The sequence below is a fragment of the Chiloscyllium punctatum genome, chromosome 2 (assembly GCF_047496795.1).
Source record: "Chiloscyllium punctatum isolate Juve2018m chromosome 2, sChiPun1.3, whole genome shotgun sequence".
Taxonomy (NCBI): domain Eukaryota; kingdom Metazoa; phylum Chordata; class Chondrichthyes; order Orectolobiformes; family Hemiscylliidae; genus Chiloscyllium; species Chiloscyllium punctatum.
The window spans coordinates 62,965,780-62,986,535 of record NC_092740.1 but is presented as its reverse complement, the minus strand read 5'-3'; the positions used below and the strand labels follow the sequence as shown (position 1 = coordinate 62,986,535).

The following is a 20,756-nucleotide window of genomic DNA, read 5'->3' as shown; positions in this document are numbered from 1 at the left end:
TTCCTTGATGGCAATTGCAAATTATCACATTGTTTAAGGATTCACTTGCATCTGAATGCATTGACCCTAATATTTCTAATGTGTTTCTTTGTACTAGTGGGTAAGAACAGCAATCTCACTTCCTTGAGGTGATTTCAATACCAAGTCTATCAATGAGGTATTATTATAGTACAGGGTTTGGAAGAGCGGGATTACTCTAACAGAAACTTTTGGATTTCCATGTTTAACCACACATTTGTGGTCACTGTTATATACAATACTGTTGATTAATTTACTTCATAATAGTGTTGAGTGACATTGATCTTACTCTTGGCATAATCGGCAGTTGTAAGAAACAATAATACATGGTAAAAGAACTCAATCTCAAATTATGGATCTGAAGATTCCTACAGAGTGGGGGCTGGTATTATAGTACATAACAAAATGCTTTCAATTTAACTGATACTAAAAGCCTTCACTGTATTCCTAAATAAAACTGCAAATTAAGTAACTAAGGGCAGACTTTTTGCCATTATGGGACGAGAATAGAAGCCAGTGTGCCAGCACTAGCAGAGTCAAACAAGGGAGTGAGGGGGAGCAGGGAAGATGTATTCACCCACAAGTGTTAGTAGCCAAGATACAATTAAAATGAGTTAACAGAGCCTGACTGAAATTTTCTATTTGGCATGTAGATCACTTGGAGTAACAGGAACATTGGTCTCCCAATGAAAGGTTGGGTGTGGGGTAGGACTTGTATTTCAAGCAGGCTTTGTGGCCCTCCCTGCCTATCTGTACACACACTGCCCTGAGGAGGGGCTATACCTCCACTATATTAGCCCAGAACTGAGACTATTGCTTGATTTAATTTGTTTTAGGTTGCTGAGAGGATGCACCAAGATGGAGGCCCCTATTTCTCTTGCCTGCAAGGAGGTTCTGTAGTTTATCTCCTCTTAATGATCTTCCGGTTCCATAAGTCCATCACCATCCTTACTTGGAAGAAAAGCATGTCTTCAGTTTACTGACTGGCCAATTCAATGAAAATCATTGTCCCACAACTACTTCCTCGATGCATTGCAGAGTCAGTAGTCAGCCAGCCACGTTAAAATCTTCAGCTATTTTTATAATAATTACCCTTCAATTTACAAAATGAACTTATATGATTTTTATTTATGACCATTTTTCTTCAATCTTTACTTAACATTATAATTGTTTCACATTTTGAAGTAATATTTCCTATTCTGGAAATTTTAAACAAAAACCCTGTCATCAAAACATGTTTATGAATAAATTTTCATAAAAGTCATGCATGCTTTATTTTCAAATAAGTTATTTCAACTGAAATTTTTATATTGTATTGTAAAGTATTAACTTCAAAGTTTTTGCAAAATCTATGCACTCAAAAAATACAAAATCACTAATATTTGCAATAATCTACAATCTGTTATAATCCAAGCATTAACAATGGATATGAAGTAAAGCTCACACACTCTTTTGCATATGGTACATTAAACACAAAATATAAACCTTTTCTCTATAAAAGATAGAAAACCTATTGTTCACACCTGTGGCCTTGGTAGAGTAACAGAAAAATTATAAAGATAAAAAGAAGATATGAACTCTGACTAACACCAGAAAACAAATTTTCAAATGCATTCCATTTCCTGTGGAAGCCCTAGTGCATTTGCTGCTTAGACAGCAATGTCGTTGAGCCATTAACCCTAGCCTTCTGACTTTATTTTTCTACTCATGGACAGTTAATAATTTCAAAATACCAGTGTGCCAAGTAACAAAAGAACTATTGCTCAGTCCTGCCAAGGTGGCCTTTGTTGTTTCATTTTAGTTTTGGTTTTTTGGACTGGTTTAGCTGTACCTTGACTGATGCATTTCTCAGAGTTGCTCTGTTTAGAGAGATCATGTTGCGGTGCTAAAATTGTATTTATGCTTTCATTCGACAGTTCCCCAGATTTAAGTTTTTGAGAAGAAGCTGTTGCAATGGTAAATGCTTCAGTTTTAAGCTCTTGTCTTGTTGCCTCATTTTGTGGTGTGCTAGTATTTTCATCTACTTTTACTTTTCCATCTGGTTTTCCTTGCTTTGAAGCAAATTGTGAGGAATGTCCACCATCAATCTTTTTTTCCATGTTCTCTTTTCTCCAACTGTGAAGAGCTTCTAGAGCATGATTGAACTCTTCCTTCAAAGTTTCAAGTTCGTTGGCCAATGTGTCTCGTTGTTCTTTACAATCGTTGACACAGCGTTCCAAGGAAAGGAAGAATTCTCTCCCAAATCTGGACAGAGCCTCATCACCTTAAAAAGGAAATTAGTTAGTTATGTTCAGATTAAAGTCGATAATCCATTTCAAGAGGAACAGTGAAAGAGATTTACTCATTCCAAGAAGCAAATATATAAATCAAATTAACTTTGACAGGAACAGGTATGTAATTGCAATGTCTTTAAATATAATTATCAACAAATATTTACAGACACAGATCAGTTGCACTGGAAAAACATGGGAATCTATTGCAAAATCATATAAAACTACATAAATTCTAACTCCTATAGTGTCAATCACAAATTTCTGAGTTCAAATACCACTCCAGGACTGAGGATCAAAAAGCAATGCTGATTCTTCAGTGCAATACTGTGCTATTGAAGGTGCCAGCCTTTGCATCAGATATTAAACTGAGGCCATGTCTACTTTCTGAAGTGGACATAAAAGATCTTGTTGCACAATTGCAAATAAAAGCTGGGGAGAGATTCCTGTCATCTGGCTAATTTTCATTCTCAAACAACATCACAAAAACAATTATCCAGTTATTGTCACACTGATGTTTATAGGAGCTTGTTGTGTACAAATTAGCTGATATGTTACCTGATTGGATGTAAGGTGCTTTGAGAAATTTTGTGATTGAAAAAATGCTAAATAAATGCAACTTTTTCTTTTTACACCATTAATGAAATTATTTTGCAGCATGTAATTAAACAAAATGTTTGATGGTATTATTCCAAATATGGTGTTTGCAAATGGACGTATCACTAAAATCTCTCTATGCAACTTTTATTAACTGAACCGTAGTTCGGTAGCATTGCACTATATAATTGCCAATAACATTTGAAGGAATAAAAAAGGATGCAGACAAATTGTAAAGGTGTCTAAACTGAGTTACAAGGGGTGTGTTGCATGCCAGTGCAGGCTCTAAAGGCCCAGAAATGACGGGTCAGTAGTACAGGCACACTTCTTAGGAAGTGCTTATGGATATTGCTTATGGATAAACATAACCTTAAGCAAGTGTTAGATCATATGAACTTTATAAAAAGGTGCTGTCAGATTTTTCTGCTTTGCACACATCATGTGCACTAGCAACATGCAGCATAAGTAGGTCATGGTATCCAGAGATTGAAAATTATGGTGCCATGGTGTGGCTTACAACATCTCTTAACCTTGTACTGTTAAGTGAATAGGATTTCCTCCACCATACTAGCTCTATTGAAAAGTGCTGTGAATTAAAGGTTAGTTGTATTATTCCTTTTAGTTGTTGCTAGTTGTTGTATTATTTCTTCTAGTTGTTGCTAGCATTCTATACACTTGAAGGTTTTTCTTCTATATTTCTAAGAAGTTTAAATAGTCTAAAGGGATTAGACATAATTGTCACAGAACGACTTTCATGGAGACTTAAACACAAACTATTTACTTCGAAACATAGGTGGCCTCTTGGCATTGACCACAACTTGGAGAATGATCAGATGCCACTCACAGCAAGATGAGTTGTGAGCAGAGAGTAAAGGATAATTCAAAGATGATAACACAGAGACAGACAGCATCATCTCCTCCAAAGACATCAAAACATACAGGTATGCCTCTTCTATTTCTTCCTGCTGCCTTCTTTTGCATTCACTGGCTTTTGTAAAAAAGAGGGAAGTGTATCAGTGGGCCTCATAATATGTTTGGGTGATCCACTGTCGCGGTTTAATAGTTTCCAATGAATTCAAGCCGTGAAACAAGTGAGTATCAGTCCTAATCAATGTTGAAGAACAAGAGTAAAGTTTATGAAGGTTAGGTCTAGGTCCTGACTGATAGAGATTCTTGATGAGTGAGTGATGAAAGTTAACTGAGCAGTAAGTGAAGTTAGTAATCCAGTTGGCAGGATTGGCATTTGAAGGTACACACTTGACACTAATATCTTATGAGATTGTTAACTTATTTATGCTGTACATTTTGGTCCTTGGCCTACATTGCTGGCATTGACCTTTGCCACAATCTCCATCTTATGAGTAAACTTCACGGTGCTCTGTTAACACAGGATATGCTTTCTTCTTCCACCAAGATAATCAATGCAGTGTATGAAAAACCTGGAAACAACTTGACTCCATGGTCAGCTATCGTTCAATCTTCCCCAAAAGAATTTAGAATGTTTTCAGCATAATGAGCAGCAACAACGTACTTGCCATTTAAGCAGTCGTTAGACTGAATCTTCTAAACTCACAACTACTACCATCTAGAAGGAGAAACGCAGCAGATGCATGGGAACACTAATGCCTGTAAAATAAGCTCCAAGCCAAATCCTAAGTTGGAAATATATTGCCATTCCCTCAGTGTCATTGGGTGAAAATACTGAAACTCTCTCCCTAACAGCATTGCTGGTTACCTACAGAAATAGACTGCAGCAGCTGAAGGAGGCGGCTCATCCCCACCTTCACGAGGGCATCTAGGAATGGGCAATAAGTGCTTTATGCAGTTTTCCCTCTATCTTAACTCATTTTCTGTTCTCCATTCCTCATCTTAAGCCATTGACTTAGTTGGAATAAAATTTCATGAGCACGAGTACACTGCCAATATGAGTGAGATTATGGGCAAGGTGAAATACTCTCCTGTATGTAAACTCCTGCCCCTGCCACCATCACAATTAAAAGGAGGGAGTGGGGTGCTGATGGGAGGCCTGTCTATCCTTAGACACATTAATTTGCAACTTAAGGGCCTCATCTCATCACTGGCAGGCTAAATTACAACGTTTCCATCTTGGCAATGTGAAAACTTGTTCATTTATGTCTTGTTGATAATAAAATAGGACAAGTCCAACCCACTCCAATTACAGCTTCATCAGTTGACTTTCAATTGTCAGTAAAGTGATGGAAGGGGCCATCAACAGTGCTATCCATACTCAATAATAACCTGCTCACCAATGCTCAGTTTGGATTCTGCCATAGCCACTCAGCTACTGAACAGTTTACAGCCTTGGTCCAAACATGGCAAAAACAGCTGAGCTCCAATGGTGAGGTAACAGTTACTGTCCTTGGCAGCAAGGCAGAATTTGATTTTGTGTTGCATCAAGGAGTCGTGGAATTGGGAATCAGGAGAAAAACCCTCCACTGGTTGGAATGCAAAGAAAGATAGTGTGGTTGTTTCAGGTTAATCATATCAATGATAGGACATCTGTGTAGGAGTTCCTCAGGATAGTGTCCTTGGCCCAACCATCTTCATTGTCTTCAATGACTTTCCCTCCGTTATTAATGTTTCATGATGACTGAATCATTCACCATTTTGCCTTTTTTGGTCAGAACAGTGAGTATTGGAACTGGGAGGTCATGTTGTGGCTGTACAGGACATTGGTTAGGCCACTTTTGGAATATTGTGTGCAATTCTGATCTCCCTCATTTTGGAAGCATGTTGTGAAACTTGAAAGGGTTTAGAAAAGACTTACAAATATGTTGCAAGGGTTGGCGGGAGAGCGTGAATAGGCTGGGGCTGTTTTCCCTGGAGCGATGGAGGATGAGAGGAGACCTTATAGGGGTTTATAAAATGATGAGGGGCATGTATAGGGTAAATAGACAAGGTTTTTTTCTCTAGGGTGGGCGAGTCCAGAAATAGAGGGCTTAGGTTTAGGGTGAGAGGGGAAAAATTTAAAAGGAACCTAAGGGGCCACTAAGAGGCTGGCGCGTGCATGGAATGAGGTGCCAGAGGAAGTAGTGGAGGCTGGTACAATTACAACATTTAAAAGACATCAAGATGGCTATATGAATAGGAAGGGTTTAGAGGGATATGAGCCGAGTGCTGGCAAGTGGGACTCGATTAATTTAGGATATCTGGTTGGCACTGACGAGTGGACCAAAGGATCTGTTTCCGTGCTGTACATCTCTATGACTATGACTGTATGACTTTTCAGTTACTGAATCAGCCCAAAGCTATATGCAGAAAGATATGGACAACATTCAGGCTTGGACTGATGAGTTGCCACACAAATATCAGACAATTACCATCTCCAAAAGAGAGAACCTAACCATTGTCTTGCAGCGTTACCATCATTCAATTCCCCCATAACCAACATCCTTTCAACATGCCATTGAGGAGAAACTGAACTTGATGAGTCATATAATTACTGTGGCTACAAGAGCAGATCAGAAGCTGGGACTTCTGCTGTGAGTAACTCAGTTCATCACTCACTAAAGCCTATCAATCATCTGTAAGGCACAAATCAGCAGTGAGATGGGATGCGCTTCACTTGCCAGGATAAGAGAGCTCCAACAACAATGAAGATGCTCTAGACTATCCAGGACAAAGCAGCTCACTTGATTTTCACCCCATCTACTGCTTTAAACAGTTTCTACTACCAGTGCACAGTAACAATAGCGAGTAACATTTATAGATGAAATGCAGCTACTCACCAGGGTTAGGTAGGAAAAAGTTGCTTAGCCAGCATTACCCACATCCCATCAATGAGTTAAAAAAAATACTTATATTAAACTCATAGGAAGGGAGAGGCCCACAACAATGGAAACATGACAGGTTTATCTACCCAGGCTAAAGTCTGGAGGTTGGGGGATGGATAGGAACCTCCTATGAGACAGCCCTGTGCCGACTGGAGACACCTGGCCTCCAATCCCCACCAGCCTCTTTAGTAGTATCTGCTAATGTCGCTCTGGTAAAATTATTATCAGATAATCTAATCTGTATTGGCATGGTGGGACTGCTTGTATTCACATCTGGGATCATGGAGGTGCAAGTCATCTGATTGCCTTGCAGTTCCCTGTCGTGGGACTTCCTTCCGAGAGCAGTAGAAATCACCCCTGCAACCAATTAATCTGGTCTCAGTATTAAATGATTGTGGGCACCTGACAGAACAGTGGGAGACTTGAGATCTCAGTGCCCTGTTAAATCTAGCTCATGTCTGTTTTTATTAAGTGAGTTTCTACGAGGGTACAATTGCAATCCTTTCTTTAATCAAAACATTTGTTATACACTTACAAATAGCAATCAGGTTTTTAATCTGGAATCCAATGCCGATTTTCTCTTTTATCGGTCCAGGATGGCCAAAAGCCACCCCCTATAACTTCCAGCCTGTTAATTCTGATTCTCTTTTCACAGATGCTGCCAGATCTGCCAAGTATCACCTGCATTTTCTGATTTGGTTTCATATTGTAGTATTTTCACCATATTGCTTTAGATTAGATTTTCTCTTGTTGGAGATAGTCAGTGTTAACATTTAGTGTGAATGTTACTCACCATTTATGAGCTCAAGCCTGAATGTTGTCTGGATTTTGCTGCAAAGAAACTCTAACTGCTTCAGTATCATTTGAGCAAAGAAATGAACACTACAGAGCCATCATGAATATGCTCACTTCTGACCTTACTATGGAGGGAAAGTCAATGATGAAACAGCTGAAGATTGGCTGGGCATAGGAAGCTATGCTGGAGAATTCCTAAAGTGATGTCCTAGGCTAAAATGACTAGCCTGCAACAATCACAACCATCTTCTTTTGTGCTGGGCATAGTTTGTGCCAGTGGAGAGTTTAATTCCTGATATTCTTTTCACATCAATTTTAACAGGGCTCTTTGATGCCATGCTCAACTAAATATTTGCTTGATGTCAAGGACAGTTAATTTCACATCATCTCTGGAATTTAGCACTTTGGTCCACGTTTGAAATGGTATGAAACGAACGGAGTCTGAAGGAATCTTATCTGAGCATCAATGAGCAGTTATTGTGAAAGAATTGACATGGATTGCAGTGTCAATGACATCTTCCATCACTTTGCTGATGATTGAGAATAAACTGTTGTGACAGGAATTGGAGAAGTGGATTTGTCCTTTCAGTGGACAGGACATACCTGAGCAATTTTCCATTTTGTCAGGCGCCTGCTAGTATTGCAGATGTACTGGTACACTTTGGCTAGTACAAATAACATTTGGAATGCGTATTCAAGACTACAGCCAAGTTATGTCAGGGTCCAAAGCCTTTGCTGTATTCCATGTGTTCAGGCTTTTCTTGTTATCCCATGGAGCATATCTAATTGGTTGAATATTGGCATCTGAAATGTTAGGAAACTCAAGAGAAAGCTGAGATGGATCAGCCTTGGCACCTCTGTCTGAAGATGGTTGCAAATGCTTCAGCATTTCTCTCTTCATTCACACTCTGGATGGGGATGTTGTGCAGCCTCTTCATCCTCTTAGTTGTTTAGTTATCCATTATCGTCACTGCTGGTGGTGATAGGATGGCAAAATATTGATTTGTGATCATTTAGCTTTGTGTACAGCATATTGCTCTTACTGTGCATGCAGTGCTGCGTTGTCATCAGGTTGACATCTCATTTTTACGTATGTTCCTAGCATACTGTCCTGCACTCCTCGCTGAACCACAGTCAGTCTTTTGATTTGATGGTAATGGTAAGGTGAGTGCTATGCCGGCCATAAGGTTACAAATTATGTTGAATACAATGCTGTTACTACTGAGGCATCTTGCTCGAAACTTAAGATGCTCAGGTATAGACAGGGAACATATGGAAATGATGTTTCTTCTTATAGTAGAATCTAGATCTAGAGGTCACTCTTTCACAATTAGGGGTCACTCACCTAAGACAGAGATAAAGATTTTTTTTCTCTTAGAGTCGTGGGTCTTTGGAACTTTACTCCTCAAAATGTGGAGGTGCTCGTGTTTCACTGGGGTGGACAAAGTCAGAAGTCACACAACATCAGGTGAAGTCACCTGACAAAGGAGCAGCACTCCAAAAGCTTGTGATTTCAAATAAACCTGTTGGATTATAACTTGGTGTTGTGTGACTTCTTACTTCTTCCTGAAAAGGAAGATGTACATAGATTTGTGATAAATAACAGGGTGAAAGGACCTGGGTGTAGGTGGAATGTGGAGTAATCATATCAGCCATGATCTTAATGAATGGTGAATGGCAGAGCACTCTTAAGGTACTGAGTAGTCTATTCCTGCTTCTAATTCATACATTCCTGATAAGAATATCTTTGTTAAAACAACATAATTTACTGTGACACTGATCAGTATGTACCAATGAAACTAATGGCTCAGTAAGTCTTTTTTAAAGCATTCCAGTATTTGTAAATCAGAATATTAGTGATATTTGCAGTAATGTTATTAAAACTTCATCAGTTTGCTACTTTAAAAATATACTCCTTACATATAATATGTAAATACTATTACAAGTAAGTAATACAGTTAACATTCTATTACACCAGCTGATCATAGTAAATGATGGATTAATTTACATTTGTAGACAAGTAAATTCATTTTATGAAACATGAACTGAAACCTAATCCATTCGATTTCAGGTAAATTATGGGTGCAAGCTGGAAATTCACCCTTTGGATCTTTTGTTAGAAGTCTCCACAAATCTATTTAATGTTCTATTTAATTTTCTTTGCCTGTAAATTCTCATTCATTTACCACATTGCTCACTTACACTTGTACAGAGAAAAAAATATTTTGTACATCAAATCTATTTAAACTTACAGACTTTTCTCAATGCATCAAAATGTAAAATTTGGTTGAAATTTTAAAATAGCATAGATTCAAATTTGTGATCCCAATAGAGAGCCTGCTGGGTAAGAGTGAGAATGTGGAAATTACCCTCAGATGTTATGAGTTGATCTTAGTGAGCAGTAGATGATTTTTAGCTGTATGATGATGAAACCGAATAATTATCAAGAGGACATTAATGTAATATTATGCATGTTTTATACTACAGCCGTAAAGTATTTGTTCAACCGGGTTAGTGCAGAATTTTTTTTTCATGAGTCATAGAGATGTACAGCACAGAAACAGACCCTTTGGTCCAACTCATCCATGCCGACCAGATATCCCAACCCAAATCTAGTCCCACCTGCCGCACCTGACCCATATCCCTCCAAACCCTTCCTATTGATATACCCATCCAGATGCCTTTTAAATGTTGCAATTGTACCTTCACCACTTCCTCTGGCAGCTCATTCCACACACGCGCCACCCTCTGTCTCAAAAGAGTTGCCCGTTAGATCCCTGTTAAATCTTTCACCTCTCACCTTAAACCTAAGCCCTCTCGTTCTGGAATCCCACACCCCAGGGAAAAAACCTTGTCTACTTACCCTATTCATGCCCCTCATGATTTTATAAATCTCTACTTCAGCTTCCGATGTTTCAGGGAAAACAGCCCCAGCCTGTTCAACCTCTCCTTAGAGCTCAAATCGTCCAACCCTGGCAACATCCTTGTGAATCTTTTCTGAACTCTTTCAACTTTCACAACATCCTTCCGATAGGAAAGAAACCAGAATTACTCACAATATTCCAAAAGTGGCCTCACTAATGTCCTGTACAGCTGCAACATGACCTCCCAACTCCTGTACTCAATACTCTGACCAATAAAAGAAAGCATACCAAACGCCTTCTTCACTATCCTAGCTATCTGCGACTCCACTTTCAAGGAGCTATGATTCTGTACTCCAAGGTCTCTTTGTTCAGCAACACTCCTTTGGATGATACCATTAAACATACAAGCCCTGCTAAGATTTGCTTTCCCAAAATGCTGCACCTTGCATTTATCTAAATTAATCTCCATCTGCCACTCCTCAGCCCATTGGCCCATCTGATCAGGATCCCATTATAATCTGAGGTAACCTTTTTCGCTATCCACTACACTTCCAATTTTGGTGTCACCTGCAAACTTACTAACTATACCTCTTATGCTCACATTCAAATTATTTCTATAAATGACAACAAGTAGTGGACCCAGCATTGATCCTTGTGACACTCCACAGGTCACAGGCCTTCAGTCTGAAAAACAACCCTCCACCCTCTGTCTTCTACCTTTGAGCCAGTTCTCTATCCAAATGGTTAGTTTTCCCTGTATTCCATGAGATCTAACCTTGCTAACCAGTCTCCCATGGGGAACCTTGTCGAATGCCTTACTGAAGTCCATAAAAGATCACGTCTACCGCTCTGCACTCATTATCCTCTTTGTTACTTCTTCAAAAAACTCAATCAAGTTTTTGAGACATGATTTCCCACGCACAAAGCCATGTTGAGACTTAAATAAAAACACAGTGAAAGGATGGAAATAACCATGATGGTATACATTGCATTGTTATACGATATGATAGTTTTGTAACAACACCCTAAGGAAATAAAATTACCATCACTCTATTAATGCTTATTGTCTATCATTTTGCTTACTTTGGATTACTCCCATGCAAAAGCATGTTGCTCTGTGGCCCATAAAATGTCAGAAGATGCAAGCAGCAAACATGTTAACAATTATTATTCAAAGGCATTTTTTCTCATAGTTGTTATTTTAACATAACTCCCATTTCTATGTAATTGCATAGTCAGATATAACAAAAATCAGCAACTAGAGATGGGAGGATATATAATAAACGTAAAACATTATAGACTGTGGGCCCATAGCTAATCATGAGCCTCTACTAGATATGGGTTGATACTGTGTTTTGTTCATGAGTAATTCACCCCATATCATGCTCTGTAGCTGCATGACACTGGCTTTTTATAGATGTGTCACAGCTTATTTTGAATTCAGCTGTTATTCTCATATTAATTTAGTTAAATGGGCAAGTAGCAGAAAGGACTCATAATGCAGGTTCAACGTTTTCTCCAAATATGGAGGAATATGCACTGAAACAGGATAATATAGTAGTAAAATGATATACCTATATAAATTGCAAATGACAACCAATGCGTTTCTACTACACTAAACAATTCTACCTGTTAGCTTCTGGTTGTTCCATTGCATATTGACAGCTGTGAAGTCCGTCTAGCAACGTTTAATGTCCATTTGCAACTGATTTTCGGGCACCAGACACCTGCCTGATGTTCAGAATAATTTAAGAAATAAAATGGAAGAAACAATGCTGCTCATGTGTTATTTCTTACCATCACTATGCTGATCTTGGAATGGCGTCAGATCATTCACCGCATCCTGCATTTGTTCCACATTGATTTTAAAAGTTGTTAAAAAATCTGTTAGTGTTGTTTCAGTAGTCATCTCCTTAAGATTCGTATATGAAGTTAGCACTTCTGCAAGTAAAAGTATTTAATAATTGCTGTAGCAATGAAAAACAAATTAAAAATACATTCTTATAGAAGTAATATACTATGCATGCTGGAAATCTCTAATAAAAAAAAGCTGGAGATACGCAGATTAGATAGCATCTGTAGAGACAAAAAAACAGCGATCTTTTCAGTCCAATATGGCTATCCTCCAGATACTGAAGATACATTTATAATTATGATCCCAGCTGATGGTAATGCTGGACAAATCAGATTCCAGAGTGAAACGTGGCCTGATAGGCCAAAGTTTTATTTTTGCCATTTGGTTACTGAAAGTACTTTTAACAAAAAAATATAAGTTTATGACACAAAATAAATAAAAACAACTAAGCTATGTATAAGATTATCAACAATGATCTTATCGCAAGTAGCAAAAAGAAATTCAAGCCTTTTAACCAGCAAGAGCCTTTATACTCAATTGAGTGAAGTATCACTCCTATCTTCTAATTAAAATTTCTTACTGAACCAACGAGATTGTGGACATTTCTTTTCAGTGACTATCTGCATTTTCACTGTGATTCTCTCCATTACTGTCTCTCCTCAAGGCACATAGCAAAGCTAACTCAGAGTCTTAAGAAATAAACACAGGCCTCTTCTTCAGCCCTGTCTACTCAAACTTCTAAAACAGCTCAAGAGTTAAGCTTTATTGGCCTGGACACACATCAAGGTAAAAGAAATGCCAAGTAGATGATCCATTATAGAGTCATAGAGATACACAGCACGGAAACAGTCTGTCGAACTCATCCATGCCGACCAGGAATCCTAAATTAATCTAATCCCGTTCTAAACCCTTCCTATTCACATATCCATTTAGATGCCTTTTAAATGTTGTAATTGTACCAACCGCCACCACTTCTTTGAGCAGCTCATTCCATACACCCACCACCCTTTGTGTGAAAATGTTGCCCCTTAGATTGCTTTTAAATCTTTCCCCTGCCACCTTAAATCTATACCCTCTACTTCTGGACTCCCCCACCCCAGGTAAAAGACTTGTCTATTTACCCTATCCATGTCCCTCGTGATTTTATAAACATCTATAAGATCACCCCTCGGCCTCCAACACTTCAAGAAAAGCAGCCCCAGCCTATGTTAGAAGGTAGGTCATATTGGTGGAATGAAAGTCTGTTGCTGACTATCAAAGTCTAAGTGGAGCTTGAACCATCTCAAACAATAAAAGGAGCCATGATTTGGCAAAAGTTATCAGAGGCACAATAGCAGTGCAGGAAGATTTGTTTAAATTGTTGCAGTAGTTTGTGGTAATTTGTGTTTGTGATTAAAGGCACATTGTTAGGCCAAAGCAGACTTCTGACCTGTGGAACACATTACATATTTGCTCCTCACACTGGATCCCAAAAGTGGAAAACTAATCAATTTTCTTGCATTGCTCTGACTTACCTGTACAAGAAAAGAAATTGATCACAATAAGAAAGTCATAAAACCCTAAATTACAAATCACAATGGCTTCTGTGTTCATTTGGTGTCAAGTTTAGGGACACATTCAACAATACATCTTGTTTCTGAACAAAATGTACCAGCAAAATTGGGTCAGATAACAGGGTCAGCTTTTTGGATGATTTAACCCCATGGTGGCAAGTTTAAAGCAGAAACATAACTCCTATCCGGGTTTTGAAAAAAAATATATTTAACACTGCACAAAGTTTAGGCCTGTGAATAGTTAGCTGTAGAATTTTAATAGAAATTTTACAGCTAACAATGGCAAGGAACCTCTGGCTAGGAATTTAATACAGAGTTTTGTGCTGATGAAAGTAATCACTAATAAAAATGTCTACTAATTAACATGCTATACTTACATTAAAAACTAACTCTGCATCCATCATGATCAAAATCAAGACCAGAAATCAGTTGGCAACCCTTTACAATATCTGCATTCCCATAACAACAACAGTTTATGCAAAACTGCAAAACACACACTTTCAATGATAAGCTTACACAAAGTTAAGGAAGTATACTTCCACAATAGTTATCATTGTTTATGAAAAGAGTTTTATTATTCTCTTTTATCTGCATTATTCACAAGTTTATCTTATAACCAAATTACTGATTGTCTTTTATCTTCTCAATTATTGAACAATTAATGTTCATTATTTCAATAGCTTCCAGATTTTAACTTTCATTATGAGATTGGAAAGGTAAAATGTAAGGATGGCTCGTAACCTTTGATCTTCATTTTTACATCTGAGGAAAACTAGTTAGTTATTAAAAAAGCAGAGAAGATACAGAGGTCTTGAAAACTTAAATGATGCTTAATTTAGTCTTTGTTGAATTGCTTAAAATTTTAACATTATTTACTTTGTTACACATTCAAGTGTAAGTTGCAAACTAATGAATCCTGGATATTTCCTTCCTGAAGGGAACCATTAAACTGAAAAGACTGTTATGCACGAAAGCCTTGTTTACTGAATGTTAAATCATAGCAGTTCACAGCTAGGATACAATGCAGAGCCAAGTGCATTTTCATCAAGGTGTTTTATTTTCTCTATCAAAAAACAATATTTCTTTCCTTTTTAGTGGTTTGCACGTTGCATGTTTGTATGCCTTATTGTAGTCAGGCTGTTTGAAGCTGCACTAGCTCAAATAATGGTCCTTGCATAATTGGCTAACTGGACTCCTTATGCTCCATAATATGTCTGTGATTCACAGTATTACTTGTAATGGCCTTTCTTCCTGTTTCCATATGATTTTGACTCGTGTCTCCTAAAGACATGCTGTTATTTCTCAGATATATACTGCTCCTCAGATAGATATGAAGTATAAAGTATGCACACTGACACTGCACCTCTTTCAATCCCTCCACTGTCGTATGAATACACCAACAAGGAGAAAGAATGAGCCATTTAGCCCCTTGAACATGCTTCATACTTAATAACATATTGACTGATCTGACTGTAATCAAATATTCAAATTACCCCCGACTCACAATAAAACTTCACCTGCTTGCTAACCAAAACTCTATCCATTTTTGTCTTACAAATATTCAATTACTCTCCTTCCACCACTCTTTTACGAAGAGAATTCCAAAGACCCTCAACCTTTTCACAAAAAAATGTTGTGTTATCTCTGTTTGAAATGGGTGACCCTTTTTTTTAAAATAGTGACCCAGAGTTCTAGGTTTTCCCACAGAAGGAGTATCTTCTTCAAATCTACCAAATACCTCAGATCTTATAAGTTTCAATCAAGTTGTCTCTTATTCTTCTAAACTACAGTGGATATAAGCCTGGCGTGTCCAATTTTCCTAATAAGAAAACCTATTCATTTTAAATATTAGTCTGGTAAACCTTCTATCATCTGCTTTCAATGTATTTAACATCCTTCCTTAAAATAAGATGACCAATGTTGTACACAGTCCAAACTTGGTTTTACCAGTGCACTGAATAACTAAAGCTCTCAATTTTTTACATTTATTTCCTCTCGTAATTTCCTCTGCAACTGAATCCTCAACTTCCTGACCTGTAGACAGCAATCAGTAAGGATAGATGACAACTCCTCCTCCACAGTAATCTCAACACAAGGCTGCGTACTCAGCCCCTTACTATACTCCTTACACACTCACATCTGTGTGACCAAATTCAGCTTTGACTCAATTCACAAATGAACTGATGACATGACTGTAGAAGGTTGGATCTCAAACAACAACGAGACAGAGTACAAGAAGAAGATAGACAGTTTAGTGGCCTAGTGTAAAGACAAAATCTCTCTCTCTCTCAATGTCAGCAAATGAAGGAGCGGGTCATCAACTTCAGGGAGCAGAGTGGAGCACATGCCCCTGTCTGTGTCAATGGTGTTGAGGTGGAGGTGGTCAAGAACTTCAAGTTCCTAGAAGTAAATATCACCATTGATCTATTGTAGTCCATCCACATTGACACTTCAGTAAAGAAAACATACCAACACCTCTACTTCCTCAGAAGGCTTAGGAAATTCGTCATGTCGACAATAACTTTTATCAATTTTTATAGTCGTGCCATAGATAACATACTATCCGGATGCATCACAGCTTGGTATGCCAAGTACTCTGCCCAAGACCACAAGAAATTAGAGTTAATAACGCAGCCCAGTCAGTCATAAAAATCAACCTTCCTTCCACTGACTCCGTCTACACTTCCCACTGGCTCGAGAAAGCAGTCAAACATAATCAAAGATCCCTCCAAACCCCAGTTATACTCTCTTCCACTGTCTTCCAGTGGGCAGAAGATACAAATGTTTACCAACAGATCTAAGAAGAACAGCTTCTTCCCTGCTATTGTCAGACTATTGAACAGACCTCTCATTTATTAGAGCTGATCTTTCTCTACACCTCCTCTGTAGCTGTAACACTATATTCTGCTGTTGCCTGGATGTACTTACACAAGATAATGATTTGTCTGGTTAGCACATAAAACAATACTTTACACTGTATCTCGGTACGTGACATTTCTTTGACTCCTATTATACATTCTTGCATTTCTGTCTGTAGGGGGTCGACATTTGCCTTCACTAATCTCCTTCTCTTCACGTACCTATTGAAACTCTTAGTGTCAGTCTTTATGTTCCCTGCAAGCTTATTTTTGTATTGTATTTTCTTCCTAATCAATCTCTTGGTCCTTCCTTGCTGAATTCTAAACTGCTCCCAATCCTCAGACATATTATTTTTCTAGGCCTATCTGTGTGGTTCTTCCTTGAATTGGGTACTATTTATAATTATAATTTCCTTTGTAATCCATGGATAGGCCCACTTACCCATTTTGCTTTTGTGCTAGGCAAAAATAAACAGTTGCTGCTGCTCCCCCATGCATTCCTTGAATGTTTGCCATTTCCTATCCACTATCATCCCTTTAAGTAACTCTCCCCAATCTACCAAGGCCAACTCACTGCCAGGGACCTGGGTTCGATTCCTGCCCCAGGTGACTGCATGTGTGGAGTTTGCACATTGTCCCTGTGTCTGCGTGGGTTTCCTTCAGGTGCTGCAGTTTCCTCCCACAATCCAAAAGATGTGCAGATTAGATGAACTGGCCATGCTAAATTGCCCATAGTGTTAGGTGCATTAGTCAGGGGTAAATGTAGGAGAATGGGTCTGGGTGGGTTACTCTTCGGAGGGTCAGTGTGGATTTGTTGGGCCAATTGGCCTGTTGTAGGGAATCTAATCTAATCTAATCATGTTTTCATAGTTTCCTTTATTAAGATTCAGCACCCTAGTCTCCAAAGCAACCATCTCACTCTCCCTCTTGATAAAGAATTCTATCATGTTATGGTCATTCATCCCCAAGAGGTCTCCCACTGCTGGACTGGCAACAATTCCCTTCTGATTTCACAGTACCCTGTCTAAGATGGGCTGCTCTCTAGTTGGTTCCTCCACAGATTGGTCAAGAAAACCATCCTGTATACAATCCGGCAATTCCTCCTCCATGACATTGTGGCTAATTTGATTTGTCCAATCTGTGTGCAGATTAAAATCACCCATGATCACCAACATTCCTTTATCACCACATCTCTAATTTCCTGTTGCCATTCCCAACACCACCACTGCAGTTTGGCAGTCTATGTATGACACCAACTGATGTTTTTTGCCCCTTGGTATTTCTCAACTCAACCCATACAGACCCCACATAGTCAGAGCTAATATCCTTTGTCACTATTGTGTTAATTTCCTCTTTAAACAGTAATGCCACTCCACCATCTTTTATTTTTTGCCTGTCCTTCCTGAATACTGAATACCCTGAGACATTTAGTTCCCATTCCTGTTCACCCTGCAGCCATGTCTCTATAATCCGAATTATATTGTGACCAGTTACAGTTAATCTGCACAATTAGTTTATCCATTTTATTTCAAATGCTTCATGCATTTAAATAAAAAGCTTTTAAATTTGTTCCACTGGTAAATTTGCCTTTTTTTATATAATTTCTTGGTGCATAAAGATATTCACCTGTTCTGCCCCTCACTTTTATTGTCTGGCAACTATCTGCCACATTGCCAACCTGTACTCTCTGCTCCTCCTTTAATTTGGGTTTTCTAAATTCCTCTATAACTGAACACCTTCCCCCCTCCACACCACCCCCTCCCCCCCCAACCCCATTTGGTTTAAAGCCCTGCATACAACCCTAATTATGCGATTCGCAAGGACTCTGGTCCCTGCACGATTCAGATGAAAACCGTTAAATTAGGTCAAATAAATGAGCAAAAAGTTGGCAAATGAAGCATAATATGATAAAATGTGAAGTTGTTCATTTTGGAAGGGAGAACGAAAGAACAGAAGTGTTTAAATGGAGAAAAACTGCATAAAGTTGCAACACAAAGGGACTCAGGAGTTCTTGTCTACGAAAGAGAGAAAGCTAGCACACAGACGCAGCAGATAATCAGAACGACTTACAGATGTTGGCTCTATTTCAAGGAGGTTGGATTATAAAAGTCAGCATACAACTGTAAAAGCTGGTGGTGAGACCATATCTAGAGTACTCTGAGCAGTTTTGGTCCCCTTATTTAAGGAAAGATGTCATTACATTGTTTGTAGTTCATAGAAGGTTCACTAGGATGATCTCTGGAATGGAAGGATTGTCTTATGAGCAAAGGCTGAACAGGTTGGGACTTTACTCACTGAAGTTTTTAAGACTGAGAGGTGATCTCATTGAAACCCATAGGATTTTTAAGGTGCTTGCCAGGGTAAATGCTGAGAGGAGAAAAGATTCTCGGACCAGAGGTCATAAAGAATAAAGGGGTAATTTAAGACAGAGATGATTGGAACTCCCTGCCACAGAAATCTGTGGGACCTGAGTCCTGGTGTATATTTAAGGCTGAGATGGATAGATTCTTAATCAGTATGGAAATCAAAGTTTACAGGGAAAAGGCAGCAAAGTGGAGTTGAGGAATATTGGATCAACCATGGTCCTATTGAATGGCAGAACAGACTCATAGGGCCAAACAGCCTACTTCTGTTTCTATTTCTTATAGACAGGAGCAATTGAGAGATCTGGTGGCATGCCCAACATTTGGCTCCTGACCCCTTATGTGGACAACCTTGACTCTGACTGCCGAGTCGCTGATTGACCATGATCAAGCCCATGAACTGGTATTGGAGACTGCTCTTGACTTACCTTCTGACTAAAGGATATTCCCTTTGATTTGACTGAGGCCTGCTAACAACGAAGACAAGCTTCCTAGCTTTTTATCTGTATTAACAGTAAGGAAAAGCAGAATTCATATAAGCTTGGTTTCTCTGGCCAAGGGGACAAAGTGCAAAAAGACAAGGCAGGGGTGCTGTGAACAACTAGGTAGGCTCAAGTGAGTGAGCACTATGATAAGAGTAAACAGCCTAGAAATGTAGCCTAGTCCAGTCTATGAGCATGGTTTGTATCCCTGCCTGCAAAGTTTGCTGCAGTAGCACTACAATAATAGTTGCCAGTGCAGCTTTGAAGTGCATAAGTCTCCATTAAAATGGATTACAGATGTGCCAGGAGGGGCTTTAGAGGCTAGCATATATTGCATGCCAATAGCTATAGATATGAGTGTGCCCTGAGATGTTGGGGTGCCCACCACGGAGCCCATTCGGAGCTCAAATGATGAGCTGAATTTGCCAGGTTCCCTTCCTAATTTCCATGTAAAGATTTCTTGACATCTAGCTTGTCTGGCGCATTTGGACTTCTTATCTGATTCTGCCACATATTTCACCATAGCTCATGATACTTGGACTTGTTTACGATTCTGTCCTAGGAAACTGCCTGGGATGCAGGAAAAATAGAATAAGCTAGTAAGCTAGGGCTGTTTTCTATACAGCAGCAAAAATTGAGAGGGCATCTGACAGAGATGTGTAAGGTAATGATTGAAACAGATAGGGTGGATAGGGAGGTACATTTTCCATTAGTAGAGGGAGAAATAATGAGGGAACACAGATTTAAAGCAAGAAGTAGAAGGCTAAGACAAGAGTTGAGGAGAATCTTTTTCACTCATATTAGAACATAGAACATAGAACATAGAAGAATACAGCGCAGTACAGGCCCTTTGGCCCTCGATGTTGCGCCGATCCAAGCCCACCTAACCTACACTAGCCCACTATCCTCCATATGCCTATCCAATGCCCACTTAAAGGCCCATAAAGAGGGAGAGTCCACCACTGCTACTGGCAGGGTATTCACGACTCGCTGAGTAAAGAACCTACCCCTAACATCTGTCCTATACCTACCACCCCTTAATTTAAAGCTATGCCCCCTTGTAATAACTGACTCCATACGTGGAAAAAGGTTCTCACGGTCAACCCTATCCAAACCCCTAATCATCTTGTACACCTCTATCAAGTCACCACTAAACCTTCTTTTCTCCAATGAAAACAACCCCAAGTGCCTCAGCCTTTCCTCATACGATCTTCCTACCATACCAGGCAACATCCTGGTAAACCTCCACTGCACCCGTTCCAGTGCCTCCACATCCTTCCTATAGTATGGCGACCAAAACTGTACAC

General features: G+C 39.0%; 1 protein-coding gene across 5 annotated transcripts in view; it reads right to left on the bottom strand.

The window, feature by feature from the left end:
- Positions 1-1,219: 1,219 nt before the first annotated feature.
- LOC140484720 (uncharacterized) overlaps positions 1,220-20,756 on the bottom strand; it is a 144,784-nt gene continuing 125,247 nt past the window's right edge. The window contains exons 10-11 of one of the 5 annotated variants that reach the window (XM_072583494.1): positions 12,136-12,279; positions 1,220-2,281 (exon numbers count right to left, since the gene is read on the bottom strand). In XM_072583494.1, the coding sequence (XP_072439595.1) occupies positions 1,782-2,281; positions 12,136-12,279 (644 nt within the window). In that variant the 3' untranslated portion in view covers positions 1,220-1,781. Of the gene's footprint in view, positions 2,282-7,782; positions 8,448-10,264; positions 10,499-12,135; positions 12,280-20,756 lie in introns of those variants that run through there. The other 4 variants (XM_072583484.1, XM_072583503.1, XM_072583513.1 and 1 more) reach the window with 4 other exon arrangements.